Here is a 25411-nt window from a genome sequence, read left to right as displayed (position 1 = left end):
ACAGTGAGGGTGTAACCAGGCAGAAGAGAAACATGACACACTGCTTATCACAAGTCTCATTACTGGGGGATCAACGCTGATCACAAATATGTACACTGCTTCACGTACCTCATCATATACCTGTTTAAGAATTTGACATTAAGTTGTGACCTTTGACATAACATTCACTAAATAAGATAAATGTATCAATATTGACAATTCAACAAATAAGGCTAAAAGAAATGTACTATGTCCCTGGTCTTTTATTTCCCCTAAAATGATGGGACAAGCCATATTTTTCTCTTTATTTTGTGACAAGCTCATGTGCAACTTTATCAGCACTTGCTGGAACACGATTATCTTTGTATTATGAAGGAAAAACGTAGTTGTCTTCCGTTATTATAATGCTCTTTTGGCAGTGATCGAAAGTTCAGTACAGTGATGTCTGAATGGCAATTGACATGCCCTCTGCTTAACACACACGCATCGTGCGTCACATGCAGGGTGCAGATTGGAATTACCGCTACCTGCCCTTCGTTAAATATCTGGAAAATAACAAAGCCTGACGCGGGGACTTGAAAATGACGCAGGTAAAGAGCAGAAACATAATACTTTTCTTCATTTTTTATCTAATACATATCAACAATAGGTATTTGTAAGTTATCAGAAACTATTTGTTCTTGAGGCTATTGAAACATTTACAGAATCATTACATGAAACAAATGGTAAATGTCACCATTAGGTACATTTGCATGTAGTTTTTCAAGGCAAAACCGAAAAGACTATCAAAAGATCGGTGGGTGTTGTCAAACTTATTCTTAGAAGGTGTTCAATTTTTATGAAAAAGTTAACGTAGGGAAATATTATTTGTTTGTAATTAGTTGCCACAATTTGCTTCCTTTACCAAAAATTATTCACATTACCAAATAATTCAAATATTAAATTTCTTAAGGCATGAACTAAACAATTCTATGTTCTTTGTCAGTTACTTCTATCTATCCAGACACACCTTAACTATGACAAAGAACTCCTGTAACCATGGCAACTATATAATACACAAGTCATATTCATACAATATCAGTACCTCTGATGTTCTCTAGCAACAGGAATTATATGAGCAATTTTGTCAAATATTCTTGTTCATAAAAATATGGTGATATTTCTTCCAAATATATGTCTGAACAACCACTTGATGATCACTTGATGATCACTGATTATATTCCTTGTTTATAAAAATAAATCCTTTTTCCATCCTCTTCCTCGGTCTTTTCATGCGAATATTTTTTGCAGATCTTCCTCTGAAAAAAAATCAAGAATGACGATCATGAAGACGTAACCATGGCAACCAAGTAAAAGAGTGTTTGTTGTTTAACACCACGCTCAGCAATATTCCAGCTATATGACCAATCGGTGGGTGGGTGGGTGAGTGAGTGAGTGAGTGAGTGAGTGAGTGAGTGAGTGAGTGAGTGAGTGAGTGAGTGAGTGAGCGAGTTGGCTTTTCCGCCACTTATCACGGCTCATCACCTCAATGTTGGAGGAACGCCTGAAGTGATGCAGGTCTCAGACATTTACCACTTTGGTGAAACCACGAGCATTGGTATGGTGCTGACAAACCTAGAAACATATTTGGACGAAACAGGATTCAAACCCACGATTGTAGGTCTCAAGTGTGCCCAAGGGAGCCACCCATGCAATGTACACACGTGAGTCACTTGGTTTGGTTGGTTTGTTGTTTAACGTTACACTCATCAATATTCCAGCTATATGATGGTGGTCTGTAAATTAATAGAGTCTGGACCAGACAATCCAGTGATTGACATCATGAGGATCGATCCACTCAATTGAGGTACGATGACATGCATCAACCAAATCAGCGAGCCTGACCACCCGATCCTTATAGTCGCCTCTTACGACAAGCATCATCGCCTTTTATGGCTATCATGGGATTAATGCTGTTTATTACAGTATTTCAGTCATAACATAGTTTGTCAGCTTCAAGCCAGATATAACATTGTGAATACCTTAATGTCTTTTCATGTAAGGGGATAGGACTGGCCATGTCTTCATGCTTTGATGATTAACAATTGAGATTTGTTTGTTTGGTTGTTGTTTAATGCCACACACAGCAATATTCTAGAGGCTTGCAAATAATTGAGTCGGGATCAGACAAATGAGTGAGTGAGTGAGTGAGTGGGTGGATTTTGGGTGAGTGAGTGAGTGAGTGAGTGAGTGAGCAAGCATGGTTTTACGCCGCTTATAGCAATATTCCAGCAATATCACGGCGGGGGACACCGGTATGAGTTTCACACATTGTACCCATGTGAGGAATCGAACCCATGTCTTCGGCATTACGAGCCAAAGCTTTCACCACAACGCTACCACACCGCCCCGACAAACTAATGATTGATATTACGAGCAACAATCCATGCTGTTCGGGTACGATATGAAATTCCATCACGTCACTGCGTCTGACAACCTATAATTACGTCACCTTAACATATCAAGTATGACAAGCATAGACTGCTGGGGACCTATTGTCACACTGAATCCACATTGGTTGACAATTGGAATACTTACCTGTTGTATCAGTATGGTCTGTTTGAGACTTGAAACCGAGTGCTGAGGCAAACTCCTGCATGGTGTATTTGCCGTCGCTGTCAGCGTCGAAAGGTCTTAGCTGCTCCTTACTCGGAGCTGCTCCACCCAGGAAGTCTGGGAGGATGTCCGGATCAACTTTGCCATCACCGTGTTTATCCCAGCGATTGAAAAATGTCGAGAGATCTGAAACAGGATGGGTTGGTTACAGGAAATTTCAAATTGACATGGTTGACGGCCCTTGTTATTATCAGTTGCAGACGTAATGTGGCCCTACTGACATGAGTGATTGAGTATGTGTTTGAGCCGCTTTTAGCAGTATTCTTGCAATATCATGGCGGGGGACACAAGAAATAGGCTTCACACATTGTACCCATGTGGGGAATTGAACCCGGGCCTTCGGCGAACGCCTTAACTACCCCACCGAGCCCCTATCGACATAACAAACAAATAATGTGTGTATCTACGAAAGACAAGCTTTCAGAAATTTTATAGTTTATGAAGTTGGAAAATATGAACATAAAAGAAATTATTACAGTAGAAAAAGAGTCACTTCTGCCTGAGAGTCACTTCTGACAGAGAGAACATTACATCGTCTACTTCTAATCTTGGAAGATTAAGAAAGAAAAAAACGCCACACTGCTATTCTAAATTCCACCCATCCCATTTCATTACTACATGCAAAGTTACAGAATAAGCACAAAGTATGACACAGCCAAGATGAAGTTACAGCTCCAAGAATTATGTCCTCCTCAGCAGCCATTGTGGTCATCCAATCTCCATTGTAGCAGGTTATTACAACAAACAGTACTACTAGAGGCCTAGTCTGTCCCTTGCATTCCCACAATGAAGACAAAGAACAAACAACAGAAACAACTGCATTATGACAAGCCTGCCATTACCAGTCAAGTTGTTGATTCCCTTGATTACAACTGCAGGTGTCGGCTTTACAGTTGTAGGTGCAGGTGTTTCCACAGATGCAGGTGTTTCCACAGATGCAGGTGTTTTTCCAGGTGTAGACAGGTTTCCTACAATGAAGGACAGTTGTTATTTAGACTAACATTTAGTCCCAGAAATAATTTAGAAAACTATATACACACAAAATAAAAATAAAATTCAAATGGAGCCCAGAAGAGTGCTAACTTTCAGCAGAGGCATTATAGACTTGCCAAATTATTCTAGACTTGAGTCCAGACATGTTGATGTACCGTTTAGATTATATATTTTTTGTGCTGCTAGGCATTGTTTTTCATGCAGGGACTAAGATTACATTGTGTATGTTCTCGTACACTAAGCCAGAAACGGCAATCAGCTGTACACACGTTTTCTTAGAATCTACCAGTGATTTGGTTAAAACTTACCCAATGATATAACTTGATTCTGATGCTGATCGGGAAATATTGTATCTAAAAATATTTTTTAAATCAGGAATAATATATTCCGATATCATGTTATTTTAGTTGCAGCTTATACTAAATATATTTATAATAATAATAACCATAAGCATAGCACTTCTGTACAGCTGATCGCTATTGCCAGACATTTTTTTTTCACATGGACCAATTTGACCAGTCACCGTCGAGGCTCCCATGCAAGTGATCAGAGGAAAAAAGTGTGTACTAAACTCAAGAAAATATGGTATTATCAAACAGATATATTGTGTAAAATCTTCACAAGTTAGTCCACTAAGCTACCTTAGCATTTTCGTATTATGATTAGATATACTCATGATAGTGGAGTAATAGCATAAACTTTCACAATTCAAAACATAGCTATTTTTTTATTATTCTTTTATATACAAGTTGTATAATACAACGATGTACCATCAATCATTCAGACAGGTGTTTGATCATGTAAAGTAGGGTGAAAAGGACCTGTCACACATGGTATAAACATGCTTGATGTGACACTGTTTCCTACAATCATGGATACTATAATGAATTTTGCAAAACTACCTAGAAGCCTGTGAGTGAGTGATGGTCATTTAATGTGTTCATAGTATGATATATAGTTTATTTAATTCAATTGGATTAACATACAATAGTGGTGTAAAGGGGGTTATAAAAGTTGGTATATTTTTACTGACTGACATTCTCATTATGAGTTTGAAACGAAAACGCCATGCTTACGATGCTGAATTCAAACTGCGAGTCTTCGCTCTAGCTGATATATTTTCTCACGGGTTCATAATTCTATATACACCGATTCACAAAATGGCGCTTCATTGTTGATGGCAACATATAACGATCATTATGAGATTAAAAAAAGACAAGAGAAACAGCTTCCCACATTATGAAAGTGGATGACTGGTTTGTTAAATCTTTATTAGAAATAATAATGACTTTTTCAATATAATTACAACGTTTTTCATCTTATATTTTTGAATATTTGCGAGTACCGGCACATGTCTTGCAGTCCGACTTCACAGTGTTTTTTTGCCTTTCAATTCCTGGTTCGGCTTATCTGTGGGTCATATCATTTTCTTTCGTATTTCAATGGTCAAGTTAACACCTCGGCTTATCTGCGGGGTCGGCTTATCCGCGGTCATATACGGTATTTGATTCCGATCAGTTAATCAGGTTCCAAATCGCAATAACCACCTTGGATTGAAACATCCTATTTGACGTCCAAATCACTACTGAATTTCATATACATGTATATAGGACTGGGAGAGTACTTCTTCTTCAATCAGTGTTGGAAATTTGAAACACTAAGTAGAACTACAGGTTTCAAATGTGCACATGAGTGAGATAACTACAAACATTCAAAGTATGTGTAGCATTACTGTTTGGGCAGAAAACATGAACGATACAGATAAAGAAAGTGTATTTCAAGTTTCCAAAGTTCCTAACTGCAGTGTCAAATTCAAATAACATGGTTAGATCTCCAAGTAACCTAGATCTACATTGAAAACACAGTGTGTTTATCTCCCAACTTATGTCCAATAGTCAATACCTTTAACTGAGGCAGGAGATGAAACTGGGGTTGGAGATGTGGTTTCCATGGTTGCATGTGAACTTTGACCCAGAGCTACAGCAGGCAAGGAAAAACTAGTCATACCAAGAAGCAAGACATGCAAGTGGCTGAACAAAAAGGTTATGTCAGATGGAACATATACAAAAAGACAACAAAAAAACAACAGTTGTCATATATACTGAATCTAGATCTCATGCAAAAATAAGTTATAACTTTAAAATATAAACGGAATATACCACTCTCCACTCATCCTACCAGATGGGAACTGTGCATGAAGAAATCGGAGGATTCCCGCAATATGAGCTGTTGCATTGTTCAACTCATTCCTGTTCTTTGTGAATGTAACGAAGAGCTGATCGATGGCCTCTGTAAGTTTCAGCACTGTTGAGTTCAAGTACTGTAATCGAAGCGTGGACAATTTGAAAAATATTCTTATATTCTTAAAAAAGGTAAAACTTACAGGATTAACTTTATTCAGGAATGAGAATTTTCCACCGGTTAGCAGAAATCAGCGAATTTTGTTACGTCAAGGGCAATGTCATTAAAATCAGATCTTTACTTCTTGCTACCGCTAAACAAAGATCTGAGGACATCCCATTATAGGTCACGTCAATGAGTCGGGTTTTACGCCGTTTTTAGCAATGTTCCAGCAATATCACGGCGGGGAACACCAGAAATGGGCTTCACACATTGTACCCATGTCAGGAATCGAACAAGGGTCTTCGGCGTGACAAGCTAACGCTTTCACCACTAGGCTACCCCGACCGCCCCAGGTCACGTCAAAACAACCTTTCATCTGACCAATCAGAGCATCGCTTGTGTGATAAGGAAAGTGACCGTCAGAATGTCATTTAAAAGTTAAAAAGGCAATCACCACACTTTCAGCCTAAGAGTAAAACCCAAATGTTCTTTCAAACAAATAATAACATACTCTTACTTTCTATCATAGCAAGAATGTATATTAAATAAACCAATAAAACATTTAAGTTCACACGCAAGTGTTTAAATATTTTCTATTGAAGTTACAGACTAATCTCTTGCAACATGACATCATCACACATCACAAATCTATAAGTGAAAAATTATATGAATATTTAATAGCAGAATCAACCATGTACGTCCAATGCAAGACCTTTTCAAGGCATTCTATCACACTGTATGGGGTTTTCAAGGCAATTAAAACAATAAAGCCTTTTCAAGGCCTGGACTGCCAAATTCAAGGCTTATTTCAACCCTGGTTGAATCTAGATTATTTGTTTTGTTTGTTGTTTAATGCTGCACTCCACAATATTCCAGCTATTTGGCGACAGCCTGTAAATAATTAGCATGATTAGTACAGGACAGACAAACCAGAGATTGATATTATGATCACTAATCAACATTGTCGAGGTATGATGACAAGCAATCAACCAAGTCCCATCTAACCCGGAGTGAGTGAGTGAGTTGGGTTTAACGCCGCTTTTAACAGTATTCCAGTTATATCACAGCGTGTCAGCTTAATGTGGGAGGAAAGCCTGAAGTAATGCAGGTCTCAGACGTTTACCACTTCGGTGAAACCCACGAGCACGGGTATGTTGCTGACAAACCTAGAAACATAATTGGGGCAAACAGGGATTCGAACCCACAATCATAGGTTTCTGGCGGGTCCAAGGGATGCAACTCTGCACAGCGAATTGCGGCGCCTTAGAAGACTGGGCCACCCGTGCCCCCTCTAACCCGGAATCTCCAATGGTATACATACCTCTAGGCTGACCATTGTATCTGTCTGCAACAATGAGTGCTCTCCCCCTTGTTCTGACACGAACAGCGCTTGTGAGGCGTTGATACTGACCATGTCGGACTGCAGCTGTAACACAGGCACATACAGTAAAGGGGTGAAGTAGGAGACAGACATGTGTTTTTAGATTTGCTGATGTTATTGAGTTTTCAATGCATGAAAATTTCATTTGGGACTGATGATGTTAGGTGACTGAAAAATATGATTCTCAGACCAAGGCAAGTACTTGTAGAGATGAAATGCTACCTACTTTAGTGAACATATCCCTCAGTGATGTCAGCATAAGAGTGTTGTTTTCCACCCTGCCCAACAATGTAGACAGAACAGCCATGTCACCTGATGAGGAGGAAGATGAGGAGGGGTCCATTGGCGCTCCATGAATCAACTAGGAATACAGAAATATCAACCATGTTAACTGTTTCAAACATTTCCTCCATAGACAAGTGAGTGAGTGAGTGAGTGAACAGTCGAGTGAGTGAGTGTTCCAGTTATATCACGGCGTGTCAGCTTAATGTGGGAGGAAAGCCCGAAGCGATGCAGGTCTCAGACGTTTACCACTCCGGTGAAACCCACAAGCACGGGTATGGTGCTGACAAACCTAGAAACATAATCGGGGCGAATCGGGATTCGACCCCACAATTATAGGTTCCTGGCGTGCCTTAGGGATGGAACGCTGAACAGCGAATTGCAGCACCTTAGACAACTGGGCCACCAGTGCCCCATGACATTAAGGAGGATCCTGGGGATCTTAACGTTGCTACTTTAGTATTTGAATCAGGGACCCCCTAAATCTTTAACAATAACATTTGGGTTTTGACAAAGGACCTCTTGATTTTTATGTTATATTTCAAACATTGTCATATCATACATATTGTTGCAAACATTGACAGTTTTATGTCCATTATACATATTATATTTTCCATGTCTGTAAAATTTGCAAAAAAAATCCCTTTTTCTTCAAATGTAACTGAGCGAGTGAATATTACCAAATGTCGCACCAGCAGTTTTGAAGCTTTCACAGCGACTGGTCTGGAGATGTATTTATTATATCTGATTCTCTGATTTTACACATGAGATTTGACCGTCACACACCATCTCGCTAACTAAATTTGATATGTAAAGCAACCACAAGTACAGAACCCACCAGACTCTTAAGGGCATTCACTGCTTCACTCTTGCTGACAGTTGGTGGTGATGCTGTGGGGCTGGGCTGCTGATGACTAGTGAAGTTCTCCAGCAAACTCAGTCTGGTCTGCAACAAAAACACAAAGTCCAGACTGCTGTTCTGTGTCAAGCCTGTGTCAAGCTCATGGAAAGACTGTGTCAAGCCTGTGTCGAGACTATGTCAAGCCCTTGTTAAGTTTGTGTCAAGCATGTGTCAAGTTTGTGTTTAGCCAGTGCCAAAAAAGTTTGTGGGGAGCCTGTGTAAAGCCTGTGACAAATTCATGTCAAGCCTGTGTCAAGCCTGTGTCAATCCCCATTCCGTTATGATAAAAACCCTTGGCCTATTTTACTTTTCACTACAATAGCTTATTTAGTCTGATTTGAATTACATGACACTAAAACTAGTCGCCCATTCTCTTGTCAGATGTTGGCACAGAAAGGTATTAAATCAGAGGAAATCCTATGATCTACATGTATAGCCCAAAGCCAAAATTGATGCATGTTGCAGACATATACAAGTTCTGTGGAACCACAACCAAGATCATGTCGTGTGGCACACTGTGTACAGGTGTCAGACTGAGGGCAAACCAGCTCCATACATCTTCATAATAATCCACTTGATGAAGGTCCAAGCCAAACAAATATATACACAAACATTTCCTGCATAATTCCTGGGACTCTTGTATACATACTTACCTCGTGTGTTAAAAGGCTGCTGTTAACCGCTTCAAGTTTTGCCACAAGGCTGAGGTTTAATTTGTTGATGTCCTGTGTAAGCTGGTTCAACATCTGCAACAAACATTACTAGGGCTGGGTATTGTAAAATATATTGTAACAAAGACACTGTGTTGCATGGGTGGCATCCGTCTGGACTTGTAGGTGTGATCAGTGAAGACATAAGTGAGTAGAGCTCTTGTCCTGACCCCAGCAGTGACAATTCACAGAATGCAATTAGTGTTTGAATGACATTGTTTATATACTTGTTACAAGTGCTGCTCAATAAACAGAGATGTGGAATACATAGTTGTTTGTTTCAGCGTATGTCTAAGTTGGTATTTCTGCTTTCCAAAATGTCTTTATCCAATATACTGGAACACAGAAAAAGTATTGCAAGATGTATCGTTTGTATCGTTTTCACCCAACAAAAAAATAAATTAAGTCTGTCATGAACTCTCCAGGGTCTTTGGCATACATTTCAATCACTGTGATAAATCTCACTCAAACATCCTTGGTTCATATTTTGGTGTGCTTTAATACTTTGATTAACAAGTATATGTGATTTTGTACAAATTCAAGGCTTTTCAAGCTATTTTGATGATTTTCAAAGCTTTTCAAGGTTGACACTAACAATCAAGGCTTTTCAAGAGGGACCTTACAATTCCAGGCTTTTTCAAGCCTGTACCAACCCTGTATTACACATATGATCAGTGAGGTGGGACAACAGTTTCCATGGAAATTAATAAAATATTATATGAAGATATTTATACATTCAATCCACGCTTTTTAGATACCAGCCCTTGAATGATATTTAGAGTGGGGTGAAATCCAAATTGGTGGACAAACCATGGAAATATAACCAAAAAAAAATATAAACCATCCCTTGAACTTAACTTGGAGTACATCTACACCATGTTTTTCAGTACCACATAGTGATGGACACACTCACACGCACACACACAGACGCATGCAGGTCGCTATATGATTGCAATCATCTTGAACGTGACCATTTCACCTCACATAACCTCCCATGGTAAAAGGGTTCCCCTACCTGCAATGTGTCAGCTTGTGTTTGATCATTGGCTTCACTTCCCTTTTCTCTTCCAGGCTGGACACCAGGGCCGGTGACTGCACTGCCTGGCTTACTCTGAATCAATCAATTATAATGTTTTTTCATTATCTAAACAATGGGCAGTGATTCACCTGAACTGCGTGAGCGTCTGGCTCTATGTCAGTACCACAACCATTTTAAGCCTGGTAACTCCAACAATTTACAACACACATAAAATACTACCGGTAGTGGTAGTGCTATCTATGGAGTCTCAATACATGGATAGATATGTGATAGATAATAAGCAGTTGTAATTGAGGATGTCATTTTCTTGGGGATGAATAATGCCCTTAGAAATTTCTGAATTTCAAGGTCTACATTGTGAATCATACTGTGCTTAAACTGAATTAATGATTTCATGTTTGTCCTGTTGACTTGTGTGAAACTACATTCATCCCCACAAAAAAGGTCAAATAAAGACCAAAATAATTTTTTTTTTCAAATTGCAAATCCTGTAATCCTTAAACACACACAACTGAAAGATATTGTGATGGGTGGGAAGAGTGAGTTGGGTTTAACGCCACTTTTAACAGTATTACAGCTATATCACGGCGGGTCATGCAGAAACCCTCAAGCACGGCTACGGTGCTGACAAACCTAGAAACATAATCAGGGCAAACCGGGATTCGAACCCACAATCATAGGTTTCTGGCGTCCCCAAGGGATGCAACTTTGCACAGCGAATCACAGTGCCTAAGACGACTGGGCCATGAGTGCCCCCTGAAAATTTGAAGTACTGAATGGTCCTGACAACTTTACCTCCATATCTTTCACTCTCTTGGTCAGATCTTGAAGCTGTTGCTCCGCCGACTTCTGGAACTCTGCGAGTGTACTGAGATCATTCTTAGCAACCTGGATGTCACTGCCCATGCTGGCAACACTCTGAAACACATGGGGAAGCAAGCACATTGGAACTGATGACCCATGGCATAGAACACAAAAATATCAGGCCAAAACAATATTAATCAGAAAGGAAAATAAAGGACTATTGTCCCAAATGTGAATTTTTCAGCAATAAATATGTTCATTTTTCTTTCAAATAGATGGTAAAACCCAGTGCCACTACACTACAGCTCCCATGGATATTAAGATGTCAACATATCATGCATATTAAAGTACTAAAGTGTTTAAGTACTAAAAACTAACACTAAAATTTAATGAACTGACCAGTCACCATGGTCAGGTGACAGCGGTAGAAATTGGCACTAGTCCTGTAGTCCTTGCCAAACTGCCCAATAGTTAACGTATCATAAGGACTAGTAGAAATTTGTCATTTTTAAGGGTTTTGCTACATGTTATCATAATAAGGACTAGTGGACAAAAACTGTTTGTTTCTAACGCTGGGTGAGCTGATAAAAGTATGAACAACTAAATCAATCCAATTCCCTTTGTGCAATTTGGTGATTAAACCAGTTACATTGGTTGGTTTGTTGTTTAACACCGCACTCAGCAATATTCCAGCTATATGACGGCGGTCTGTAAATAATCGAGTCTGGACCAGACAATCCAGTTATTAATATCATGAGCATCGATCCACACAATTGGGATCGATGACATGCATCAGCCAAGTAAGGGAACCTGACCACCCGATCCCGTTAGTCGCCTCTTATGCCAAGCAAAGTCGCCTTTAACCTAGAACATGGACTCAGAAATAAAATATCAGTTTGGAAAACTATATGTAATCTAATTACAGCGAAATGTACAGCCTTATTAAAATACCAAGTAATAAGTTTAAATAGCAGTATCTGACAATGGTGTGAGCACATTGTCCCCCAACACCAGTTCAACACAAAACAATCATTTTTTAATGGTAATGGAGCAAAGATCATCATATATTGGGCCAGGCGTTTTATATTTTTCGGATTACGGACCTGGCGACTAATTTTTGAGAAAATGTAAAAAAAAATCAATCAGAGTTCACTTTTTTCCCCCCTGCGGATAGCCGCGCAGTCAATTACTTTATTTGTTATCATCACCTTTTTATAAAAAACGTGAATTTAGTGTTGTAAACTAGTAAACACGGTAAAGAGATACATAGTCGATCTTTGTTGATCTCAAAGCCGAACATGAATAGCCTACCTTGACAATTGTCCATGTTGTAAGTGGTAGAATTTTTATTGTTACAAGGGGCTTTATCGTCACAAATGGCTGTCTTTTGAGCACAGAATATGTTCATAAACTATGCCAGAGGCATTCTGCATTAAAAACAAAAAAGCATCTGGCTTTTTCTTTTTTCCCTCCTCCAACCCTAGACTTTGGGCTGAATAATCCATAAGCCTAAAAATAAAAAAAGCCTGGCCTTGTAAACTTACACTTGTGAATGTATCAAACTTTTTTGGCAGATCTTTCAGCTCTGGGGCTGCTTTGAGGCTCTCCCGCAGCCCATCAGTTGTCTGACTCAAACTGGACAACTAGAAATAAGCAAGGGACATTACTCTCAACTACATGGAGAAAGCGAGTACATGTACAGGTGAGTGGATGTTATACCCCGTCAGCATTATTCCACTTGCTAACAACAATTTTGATTACACAACAACCTGTCTCATCTAAGCAGATTTATTGTGTAATACAACCACTGAAATGTGAGATCAAGTCAGCAAAACACTTGTCCAAAAACACAAGAATAAATCCACTTTGGTTCAGCTTGGGAATGCTGGGTCTTATATCATTGAAGTTAGTTTACGAGACCTATTGACAAAAGAAAAAAATGAAACAGGAAAAAAAGAGAGAAGACTTTTGACTAAATGAAGTGAACGGGTCCAGGGTTTACATGTAACAACAGATATGAAGATATAATATATGGAATAATCAATCATGGAAAAATAGGCCCAGCAGTAACTTACAGCTCCAGTATGGAGAGCATGCACGTTGACCACAGCTCAATATTATAACCATGACAACCTGGGTAACCTGGTTATTAGAATCAATGGGCTAGTATATCATGCTGCATCTCAATAATATGAATCATGCTGATAGTGTTCAATACAAAACGTTCATAATGAAACAATTTTGCAATCATACAAGGGGCCATTTCACATAGGCCAATACAGCATTACCACATCTTGTGGCAGGTTGGGAGGGGAGGGGAGGGGGGGGGGGGGGGGGGGGGGGGGGGGGAAGGGGGGGGAGAGAGAGAGAGAGAGAGAGAGAGAGAGAGAGAGAAAGAGATGCAAGTTGCTGTTCTCATTATTTACTACAAATTTACAGGTAACACTTAACACTACATAAATGCAATTATGTCAAAATTACCTTTACCTCTTCCTTGGTTCTGCTATTCAGTGAATGCAAGTCACCTTTACAAAGTTTGAGCAAGGACAAATTAATATCCTGAACATGCTGAATGAGATTGAGTGAGCATGGTGTTACATCCCTTGTAGCAATATTCAAGCAATACCTGGGGGTGGGGTGTACCACCAGAAATGGGCTTTACACATTGTACCCATGTGGGAATCAAACCCAGGTCTTCGGCATGACGAGTGAATGCTTAAACCACTTGGCTACCCTACCGCCCCCAAGCTAAATGGGAAAACATATATCTAAGTGTTATTTTTTGCTGATGAGGGGTAAAGTTGCAGCCTCTATAATAATGCCTGGCTAATCTAATGGCTGTATACCTGGGTTGTTATAGTTGTGAGATTTTTTGTGATTTTGTCCATGCCGCGGGCTCCTGTGCGCATGTCCTGCACCGTCCTGTTGATGGACTGGATCTGACTGTGGTACTTCTGAAACTCCTCTGGAGCACCTTGGTTACGGGACTCCACTGTACATAGCACACAGACAGCTATACTTTGCATGTAAACACCAGCAACAAGACACGTCAATTTCGGTATTTTTTCTCTCCTATTCAACAATTTGCAGTGAAGATAAAAAATACCATATGCACATCAAATAGGTATATCTTGGATAATCATGATAAATCAAGATGAGCAAAACAACAGGGTATCAATGAGAGAGTGAGTGAGTATTGTTTTGTGTCGTTAAGCTGGAAGCCTCGCACATTGTTCCCACGTACATGTTTAAGGTGTGTGTGTGTGTGTGTGTGTGTGTGTGTGTGTGTGTGCGTGCTTGTGTGTGTGTGTGTGTTTAATTCAGTAACATCCAACTATACACTTTATAAGAGGAAAATTTCTGCTATATTACAGGACGAGGTTGATCAAACTATAATAGCTACAATAACATTCAGAGGTTCCAACAAACAGACACATCTAATTGGCTAAGGTTTGAGGAATACCACTTCCTTGGTAATTCCCACTCTATTTTTAGTAACTCTAGTAAATGCTGTAAATTATTTGACCTGACTTGGAGTCAATGTGCGTTATGCGTCGAATAACAGGTGACCTATTTTTGACCACTGAATATGATGGAAATACGTGAATAATAATATTAATAATATAATAATCAGCAATATTATATTCCAGCTATATGTTCATAGTGATGGCAGCCTGTATATAAATTATAATCGACAACAGTCGGGACCAGATACACTAGTGATTTATTATGAGCTATGATACAAGTTGTCAGTACTGGTTTCTCCGGGTTTGTTCTGTGAGCTGACGTTAATCCAACTGAATGCATCATACAAATTATTTTCACAGAATGTTTCAGCTGACATTATATTACCATGATTAATTACTTATATTTATAATTTCTACATCAAACACGTTCTGTATGCCAAATATCTAGGCAATACTCTTAACCCAAGGTATTTGAACAATTCACAAGTTGAACATGTTGAAATGAGAAATAATATTAACAATGAGAATGTTATCTCATTTTCTGTCTATTGCTTAGTTGGTTGGTTGGATTCTTGTTTAACGCCCCACTCAGCAATATTCCAGCTATATGCCGGCGGCCTGTGAATAATCAAGTCTGGACCAGACAATCCAGTGATTGACATCATGAGCATCTATCCACGCAATTGGGATCGATGACATACATCAACCAAGTCAGCGAGTCTGACCACCGGACCCCTTAGTTGCCTCTTATGACAAGCATAGTCGCTATTGCTTAGAAATCTGACAATAAGTCTAAATGTTTGTATGCAGACTATGGTAACTAAATAAATGCCAGATTATCATGATGTATATTTATGTAACCATCATAACTACTGTTAGTTTTTATTATGATTATTATCATGATCTTGAGGATTATGTCAATTATAATCATGCCAACAAATATGAGTAGTTTTTGCACACCTCAAACTGGAACTGAACCAGTGACTGATATCATGAGCAATAATCTACTTCGTCAGGTATGACAGCACAATCATCACGACCATACTATCCTCACATCTCTTGCATAAGCTGCATCAATCTTTGCAGTACTGATCAGTTTGATATCAGTGGGTATATTTAACTATTGAAAAGTAACCATGGTAACAGTATTAGGACACAACAGATAATGCCAACACTTCACTTCCAGCAAAATTTGTGAAGTTTTTGAACATGTTGTATCATGTGTACCTTAATACCCTACAAATGGAGTGTGTGCATTATCAAGTGACAAAAAACAAGAAACTATCGTCACTTTAACCGGTGTACTATTTACCACGATTGTACTGGTATTGTGATCATGAAGATACTATGACAAGTACCTTTACCATGTTTACCATCTTAGAAAGTAAATTTCCTAGCTTGTATTTTTATTATGCAATGGACCCTACCACATATGCGATAGGTGCTTTGTAATAAAAGTTATTGACAGTCTTGCAACAGAATTCATAGTAACACTTGACATAGACAATTGAAGTGCATAGATGGTAAGGTTGGATCTAAGATAGGTTGTTCAGATGTACATGATGTAAGACCACTTAAATCCCCACAGGGCAGACAGCAACACAATCTATCAGCATTATCAAACTACCCTGTGGCTATGGTTTTTCAATAACATGTCAACTGGGATGATGTATTAAACATGTTTAATCAATCATCTGAAGTTCTTGGACAAGTTGAAGCAATCAAGTTAAAATGTAGAGACTTGTTTTTCATTTACCTGCTATAAGTCTCTCTCTTAGATTGTCAAGGTCTCTTTTAAGTTCAAAATGCATCCATATTAAGCCCCCACAGGCAATAAGGCAGGATGTCATGACAACGAACACTAGCAAGGCTACACAGGAAGAGCATGGGCAAAATCCAATCCATCTACAAGATGAAAACAAGAATATCAATAATCTTTTAGTAATATGGTTAAATCTGAAAGTATTTAATATCAGGCAAAAAAACCACCCAAAAATATGAACATTCCTCTCAACAGCCATGATATTTTGTCAAATGTTTTATGCTTAACAGGTTTAACTTTGATTTGTTAAATGTTATGATGACATGTTACCCAGAACTTTCTTAATGGCTGCAATATTATTAATAAAGCTAATATTTCCACCTGAAAATTGACCCTGATTAACGAAATGGTAATGAAACCAGTTATAATTCATTTTGGTAAGAACATAACTAAACACCATAATGATCATCATGAACATGACCATCTTGTTTGACTTCCAATTGTGCTACTGCTTCTAGACATTCTTTGGAAGAAGATTTAGCTCCAACCCTCCCCAAAACACACACACACAAGTTATATAAGAACAGAGCTAATATCCTTTACGTGCTCTAAGTCCCAAACAATGTAATGCCATACCTAAATTATTGCTTAGAAAGGTCAGGCCAAGTGTTCAGTTACTAATATATGACAATTCTTCATTACTAGCTAATTGTTTCCAAGTTCCAGAAAAAAACATCCAATGCAGTGTCACACTCACAGTATTTTGTTATTGTTGAAATGTGACAGTTGATCATGTTAGGTACACGTTATACACCTTACATCTTGATATCATGTAACATAATAAACCTGTTTACCTCGAATGATAACTGAATATATTTTTAATTAAATAATATGACATATAATCGCCAGCATGCTGCTTATGTGATATAATGTTAAGTTTTCAGAAAATCAATAACACTCTTGTTAATGAGCATACCTTTGGAAAGAATCATGAATTAGGCAAAGCGACGTAACGCATGAATTATTCATTATTGCTGGCATATGTATGACGAAAACAATATCTCACTTTTTCCCATTCTGTTTGCCATTTGGGACGGAAAATTCTTCGACCTCTGACGAGTCGGAATCGTTAGAACGAAGTAATTCGTGACCGCTTTTGCTTTTTCTTCTCGGTAATTTCCCGTTTGTGACAAGCGCATCGAGTTCTCGTCGCTTCTTCATCTTTTTGGACGGTTTAAAATCTACATTAATTCTGCTAGAGGGCTCCAGTTTGTTGGACTGTCGACAACTAACCAACAAAGCCTGACGGGTCAAGAAGACATGGAGGAATTTTTGACATCAGTTCCAAATCGATAGCCCTAGATGTCGTTGATTTTTCATGTCGGACTGCCATCCGGAAGTGAAGCAGTGAATGTCAGGACAGGAGAAAACGAGCCGTTGCACGCCATTGGCTAAAATTACACAGCGCCGCTTGTGTGATTTTACGGGCGCTTTGACAACACGATACTCTTTTCACACAATATATGTCAGTTTTAGATCGATAGTCCCAGCTGGCCGTAAGAGACGACTAAATGGATTGGGTGGTAATGGATTTTGATGATAATCTTGAAGGCACTGTCGAACAGATGTGCTCTATCTAGACATTCTGCTGTCTCAAAATTCACACCGATCCAGTTCTAGAAAATGAGACCCTCTTCTTTAAATATCATAGTAAAACACCTTATCGCAGTTGTCCAAAAAGGAAAAAAACAATAGGAAACTGATCGATTAGGGAAAACAAGAAGACGACCCACACGAAACCGATACCCGGAATACTTATTCAATGTTCGCTTTCAACATCAAGTGCAGATAATTAGAGGTCAGCAATTAGAGACCGGTACATTGTCCATAGATTTTAAAAAAATATAGTATCATTTGAAGCCAAACGTAGCAATAGATGTGTAACTGGCCTATCTCCCGCCAATAATTCGTGTACTACTCAAAATCTGTTAAGGACCACACCTTTTACTAAAGGTGACTATTTACATCTATAAATACCAGATATAATTGCGAACAGTTGATATTAATAACCCAAGAAGGGATGAGTGGATACGGTAGCATCAGTTATACGACCTGGGTACAGTAGTTGATTAAGTCTCGTGTATAGGTTGATCGACAGCTGTACGTTAATGAAACCAGGTGAGACCGAGATTTGACGTTATTGATTAGATACATTAAAAAGATGTGGCTACAAAAAGAATCAATATGCATGTATTTTGCGATACACAGGCTTGATACGTTGTATATATGGGACCGCCTCCGTGGTCTAGAGGTAGAGCGTCCGCCCGGAGAGCGGAAGGTCATACCAAAAGACGTTAAAAGATGGTACTTGATGTTACCCTGTCTGGCGCTCGACATTACGGGGTTAAAGCAAGGACTGGTCGGCTCGGAGTCAGTATACTGTGTCTGAGTGGGGTATTCATGTTAAACTGCGGCATGGTATCTCAGTGGGCTAGCACTTTAAATCGGCATCAGTCCGGTCTAGTACAAGCACATACACACACACACACGCGCATGTACGTCGCTATATAAGTGCAATAATCTTGGACGCGACGTTAAACCCAATTTCACGTCACCTTGTATATATGGTTATTTTTGCACCTCGTTTTAGTTGATTGCGTTGATGGCGCCTGTCTGTTTTTATGTCCGACATTGAATACATACATGGATCTCCAGAGTGACATGTGTAAAATGACAAATTTCCGCATCGTGTGGACATGAAGGAACACGATACAAACTCACGAATCGTTTTGGGTGGAGATTTCGGAATATTCTATCAATTATATTTCAATTCTCTCATTAAAGAAATCAAAATGATGGAAAAGGTCGCTTTGATAACTTTAATATCTCCCGGGATAATTCCCGATCTGAACTAATTTCAATCACGTGATTTGATTGCCATTGCATTGCACCGCCTGCTGATGGCGTGTCCGAACATCGTGCAAGTTATTCAAGATTGCCTCCATACGTCGTTCATTCCGAGATATTCAGTTACGGAAGTTACTCCTCATCTGTGTCGTTAACGTTATAGCTTGTTCACCCACTAACCTCTTCGACGGAAAGAACCTATTACAAAAACGATTCAGCTTCTGAAATGCTAACCGCCTTAAGCCTTAAAACAGACCACGATATATATATTCAGGTTTTGCACAACCATCGAAATTGTACACATGTACGATATTTTTAAGTAAAACATAGATGAAATCATTAAGAACAAAGATAACCCCAAGGGCCTCGACTGCTGTGCAAAGCTTCGCTATCGTTAGTTGAACATTCTTTGATCTTTTCGCCTTACTCACCTGCATTCTTTTCAAGTGAAAGCCAGTGTGACCTATTCTGGATATATTTTTTACTCCTTGACTTCCCTTTATCTAACTCAACATTAGTCATCGTATTCAGATCCACGTTCAACACAGCTGGGGCAAGTGTTCTAACGGAGAGTCTCAAAATAGATATAGATACGATTGCTTATAATGTGACACTTCTCGACGCGCAAGTCACCCTGAAAATCATGTTTATAGTTCACGTATGTTACTTTACCAGTTGTGTTCGTACTTAAGTTTTCGCAAAAGAAAACTAATTTGTAAGAAAGACATACACTCGGTTTGATGTCAAATATTACTAGATTATCAATAATGGTACGAAAACCTTTGTAGGAATACGTATGGGCTTGGAACAGTATGTCAGTTTCCGTTTGATGTGGAGGATGTGTCATGCAGGCCATAGCTAGACGTTCACCACTTTGGTGAAAGCCACGAGTACAATCGTGGTGCTGTAAAGAGTAGAAACACAATCAAGTCGAAACTGGGATTCGAACTACCGATCATATGTTTACATCACGCCTAACGATGCTCACGGAGGCAACTCAGAACGCCCAACGCATTGCGGTGTCTTAAACAACTGGGCGACCCTGCTCCCACTTTTGTATGAACACCCCTGGATATGAATTATAGTTTGTCATAAACTTTCCGATTACATAATAACCGGGTTTAGTCTCCTTTTAACATTACTGTACGTGTCATTTGAACATTACCGCATACGAGATGTCGTTTTCTCGATCAGTTTGTTTTACAGCCAGATACGCCAAATAGTCTTGCACGAATTCCTGATATAAACTTAAATCTGAAAGAAATATTTTCCGGTGTGAGCGGGCATTTGCTTTTGTAATTTCTTAGAGAAATTGGTCTGTAAAAACGAATATATGTGTAAATTACATACATTTATTGGACTAAACATATTTTTCAAGATGTTGGACTTCTATATTTCCAGTTTGTTTTATCACGGACGTACATACATGTAGGTTTTTGGTTATATGTACTGGGTCTGTGATATTTACCGTACTGTTCAACTGTACATATGCTTTGTGTTATTATGAATGTGTAACTATTTCTGGGCTGAGGTGCTAATTATACAAACTCACTCACTCCTCACTAAAGTAAAAGTACTCCTGAAAATCTATGTGCATACACATGTAAATAAATGGGTGCATTGTATGGGTGTTACGATGAAGCAATGGGATGACGTATGTGTCACCAGCCATACTTACCTTGTTGTACTTTGATTAGAGCTCATGCACGTGGTTTATAATTTTTCAATTGTATATGCTTTTAGCTTTCTTGAATTTCTGTCTGGACCGAGGTACGAAGTATACAAACTCATTCACTCCTCCCTAATATAAATGTAGTCCTGCAAATTTACAAACATACGCCTGTAAATTCGTTCACATGACAAATATGCACACATGTGTATATACATAATGATCGAAATTTGCGTTTGAGTGAGTGCATGAGGGTGGGCTAAACTATACGATGAAGCAATTGGATGGCGTATGTTTCCCAAGCCATACCTACCTTGTTGTATTTGTTGTAATTGTGACTTCATCTCATACACCTGACCCATCAGCCAGTAACATATAACGCCTAGCACCGCCACAGTTGCCAAGACAACGATCACGGTTATGATTTTTAACATAGTCCATAATGAACACACACTTGTGTCGCTGGATACCACCGACTTGTAGGAGCTTTTCTTTCTGGAATTCGAAGAAAAAGATATAACTAATAACATGTTGATAATGTTATACGTTCATGTTTATTCAACGGTCATTTTCCTCGAATGGCAAATATCATATTCATAGGAATAATGTTTTCGAGATATTAAATTCACATCAGACCTTCCGTTTAATCTGTATTGTTTTTTTACCGATACAAAATAAGAATTCCTCTTATATATCCAACCCCTACCCAAGTCTGTATAGATGGAGGGTATTGTCCACGATACAACTGGAACACACAATTTTAACAAAAGCAGAATTAATATATCCAAATACTATCAGCCCTGTCTTATTGTAGATCTATATTTATTTTAATTCACATTTTGATATTGAATTTTCAAAGGCGTGTCACCAATTAATTTCGGTAGATGAAATTTCACCAAAAAGTGAAACATCAATTTTATAATTTCAGATAAAAAAAAGTATTTCACCACTTAAGACATAATAATGATGATTGTTGAATTTGGTAGACCAAAGGACCAAATAACTAATATTCTAATCTATAATGTTAAACTCGCCGTCTACAAGTTTATTGTATAGAGAATATTATAGTTACATACATATACAAATATATATATATATATATATATATATATATATATATATATATATATATATATATATGGACCTGTGGGTAGGCAGCGAATGCGAGATATATTTGTGTGGGTGATAATGCATCTGGGTGAAATACAATACTAAATATTCAGTCACATGTTATCATGATATGCATGGCATAGTTTTCATTTTATCACAACTTGATATCGACAGCCGGCTCACATGACACTAAACGTACAGCAGTGACAAGCACTGATTGATCGGTCAAGGGAAGCAACTCTTGTTGTTTACTTTCCGAAACTCGTTTCACACTAGGAGGAAGTTTGTCAGATTTAGGCATGATATCACATACTAGGTAAACAATACTGCCAGCAAACTATTAATTAAATACAGCCAAAATTTCGTTTGGAATGAAAGCATTCAAAATGAAATCAAATTCTTACTTTCTAGGTTTCTTGCCCTTCAAAGGGGGAAGTTTTAGATCCGGAGTATCACTGTCTGAGTCCGTGTACAATAAGTTCATATAATCCTGGCTGGAAGATTTCAAACCTCCGTTCCTGGGTTTCATTTTGATCGTTAATGCTATTAAACGATTAACTTATGAAAATAACTGCCCTGAAATCACAATATATCCATTCTGGTCCACGTAGATATAAGACGCAAGAACTCAAACTTTATGTGATGTGACGTTTAAGGGGGAAATTAGTTTTGGAGAAAGTAGTATTTGTTTTAGCGTTTCCAGAAACTTCAAAATTCCATCTTGAATGACGCATTTGAATAATAATGTCGTACTACATTGTTAATCAAATAGTATTTGGGAATGTACTTCGTATACTTTCTGTATTGATATTCTTTGTTATGTGAAAAATGATGTCTCCCTTGACATAACCTGGCATGCAGCTCCCATCTGTTATTTATTGAGCCTAAGTTCGCACGGGATTTTATTATCGCCTATAAAGTTCAATAGGGGCATCGTTGCACTTTGTGATTTGATTCAGAAACTGATTTCCTCCTTAATAGCGAGTTAACAGCACAAATAATGCATATTAATGAAATCGCGAGTTTATGATTCAATTAAAAGTTAAGTTTACTCATAAATCTGTGAACAGAAGAATATCATTAAACTCAGATCTTAGTTCTTGCTACTGCTAGACAAACATCTTTATTTAGCGGTTGCGAGTACTAAGATCTGAGTTAATGAGATTGATGTACAGAATAAATGGTTGTGTGAGTGTGTGCGGGGGTGTCACGGCACTGATTGAGACAATTAAGTCAAGAGACAAAACTAAAAATGCCTTTATTTAAGTTCTAAACATATGTATCTAAAATTACATTGATTCTAAATTTGGTTTCGCAACAGATACCCTGTCTGTAAATGTTGGACGGGGTTGGGCATTTCACTTTGTGAAAATCTGGTGAATATTGTGTTGCAGTACATGTACATAGCTACTCTGTCTACCGCAGCAACAGTAACATGTACTGCAACTACTACAACTACCGCAACATCTACTACAACGTCTACAGCGTCAACTGCTATAACATATACTGTAGCATCTACTACAACACCCACGACTGCAACTGCTGCAACTACTACAACCCTCTCCTATATTGATAGTGTGACAGCTAATCTAAAGAGCTCTATATACGGTAAAACTGAAACTTTATATTTTCATACTACTACTACTACTACTACTACTACTACTACTACTACTTCTACTACAAATACTGCTATTATTAAACCCGTGAAGATCCGGGAAAGAATAGGTCTTCAGCAACCCATGCTTGCCGTAAAAGGCGACCACATATATGCTTGTCGAAAGAGGCGACTAACGGGATCGGGTGGTCAGGCTCGCTGACTTGGTTGTTACATGTCATCGTATCCCAATTGCGTGGATCGATGCTCTAGATAGATTGTCTGGTCCTGACTTAATTATTTAAAGACCTTATTTATATAGCTGGAATATTGTTGAGTGCGAAGTTAAACAACAAACAAACAAACTAATAATATTACTACTACTACTACTACTGCTACTACTACTACCACTACCACTACTACTACTACTACTACTTCTATCACTACTACTACTACTACTACTACTACTACTACTACTACTACTTCTACTACTACTTTCAACAGTCATCTTTCATTACTATCACAACAGCTCTGGCGCCACCGTCACTACAACGACCACGAGCCACGTACAACGTGTACCACAGCGACGATCGATAACGCGCTACACACAAAGACACCCTTTACAACTTACCCTTCCGATGCCGCCTTTATCCTCTTCTTGACCTTTGGGGGTAATCTGACCCCAGGACTAGCGCCACCCTCGCTCTCCGACCCTGTGCTGGGTAGGGATGCGTAACTTCCACCCCCCTTGCTTCCCATAGCTTTACCCGTGGGGTAAGATTTGGCGTTCATTGCTTGACCCTCCGCGAACAGTCGAAGACAGGTAACTCAGTTGGAGCTTCTTATCTTCGGAGAGCTGTTTTGTACCAAACACAACTAACAATAACACCTATTTGTGTTGCACAGCTGAGTATCACACTCTCAATTAAACGTGGACCCATTCCTGCGATTACTGAATACATGTACTGGATACGATATAGGTAACAACGCTTAACCTAATTTAGTCTCCTTTTCAATACACACGTTTACGCGATAAGCACAAGAACATGTTTCTTATCAGTCGTTGCACGAACACTTCGTCATATATATTTTTATTCACGGGACACGTGTCAACTGTGCACTGAAAACAGATAGGGTCAATTCACAACATAACGCGTAACAGTCTACCGTTATAAATTCACTGTTGTGTAACGGCTAAAGTTACTGAATACAATAAAGACCCTGATTTATACGTCTCTCCTACGAGGCGCGACGGGGTAAACGAAAAGACTTTGGTGTTTTTGTGATCGAAATAGATCGATTATCTCGTAGGTCGTTATATTACCCAGAATTGAATATAGCTCAGAAGAGGCGCTTTATCGAGGTACTACAGCGGGTAGGTAGAACAAACTTATGTGTAATAGCGAGTAAATATGAGGGTAGGTAAGATTGCAATCCCTAGCTTTAGACAAGAAAGTGAATTGTTTTGTAACAAGACTGCGAGTTCGATTTTTCCTGTACTCATAGTTGACACATGTTCAGTAGATATTTAACCTACGTTAGGACAGAGACCATATAATTACATGGTCTCTGGTTAGGAGAAGTATATTTTGTTTATTCTATCAGTAATTGAATTAGTTGGAAGGCTCGGTCATATACATTGGTCGATTGCCAGCGAGCACTGACGGGCGCGTTATATTTTTATCAATTTTTATCCTACAACTGCTGATGTTTTCTATGTCGACGCGTTTATTGAACCTCTGGAATGATTGACGTCGATTGTTCGGTAACACGGACATAAACGCTGCAGTTGTAGGCCAAGTGGAATTTGTTATC

General features: G+C 38.7%; 1 protein-coding gene across 4 annotated transcripts; it reads right to left on the bottom strand.

The window, feature by feature from the left end:
- Positions 1 to 826: 826 nt before the first annotated feature.
- LOC124135633 (EF-hand calcium-binding domain-containing protein 14-like) lies at positions 827 to 24570 on the bottom strand. 4 transcript variants are annotated; one of them, XM_046501056.2, is made up of 15 exons: positions 24228 to 24567; positions 21206 to 21387; positions 13934 to 14079; positions 12632 to 12730; positions 11079 to 11201; positions 10260 to 10355; positions 9188 to 9280; positions 8472 to 8579; positions 7578 to 7712; positions 7292 to 7396; positions 5806 to 5947; positions 5530 to 5604; positions 3477 to 3602; positions 2557 to 2760; positions 827 to 1277 (listed from the first exon to the last, which is right to left on the bottom strand). In XM_046501056.2, exons 1-15 carry the CDS (start codon positions 24386 to 24388, stop codon positions 1249 to 1251), a joined length of 1824 nt encoding a protein of 607 aa, XP_046357012.2. In that variant the 5' UTR covers positions 24389 to 24567; the 3' UTR covers positions 827 to 1248. The 4 variants fall into 4 exon arrangements, with proteins under 4 accessions (XP_046357012.2, XP_046357013.2, XP_046357014.2 ...); XM_046501057.2 differs by lacking the exon at positions 24228 to 24567 and adding an exon at positions 22407 to 22671; XM_046501058.2 differs by lacking the exons at positions 21206 to 21387; positions 24228 to 24567 and adding exons at positions 16311 to 16459; positions 17383 to 17731.
- Between the last annotated feature and the right edge of the window lie 841 nt (positions 24571 to 25411).

This window comes from Haliotis rufescens, unplaced genomic scaffold (assembly GCF_023055435.1).
Source record: "Haliotis rufescens isolate VD_foot unplaced genomic scaffold, xgHalRufe1.0.p SCAF_92, whole genome shotgun sequence".
Lineage (NCBI taxonomy): Eukaryota > Metazoa > Mollusca > Gastropoda > Lepetellida > Haliotidae > Haliotis > Haliotis rufescens.
The sequence above is the reverse complement of the archived record's forward strand: the minus strand, read 5'-3'. Positions and strand labels throughout refer to the sequence as shown.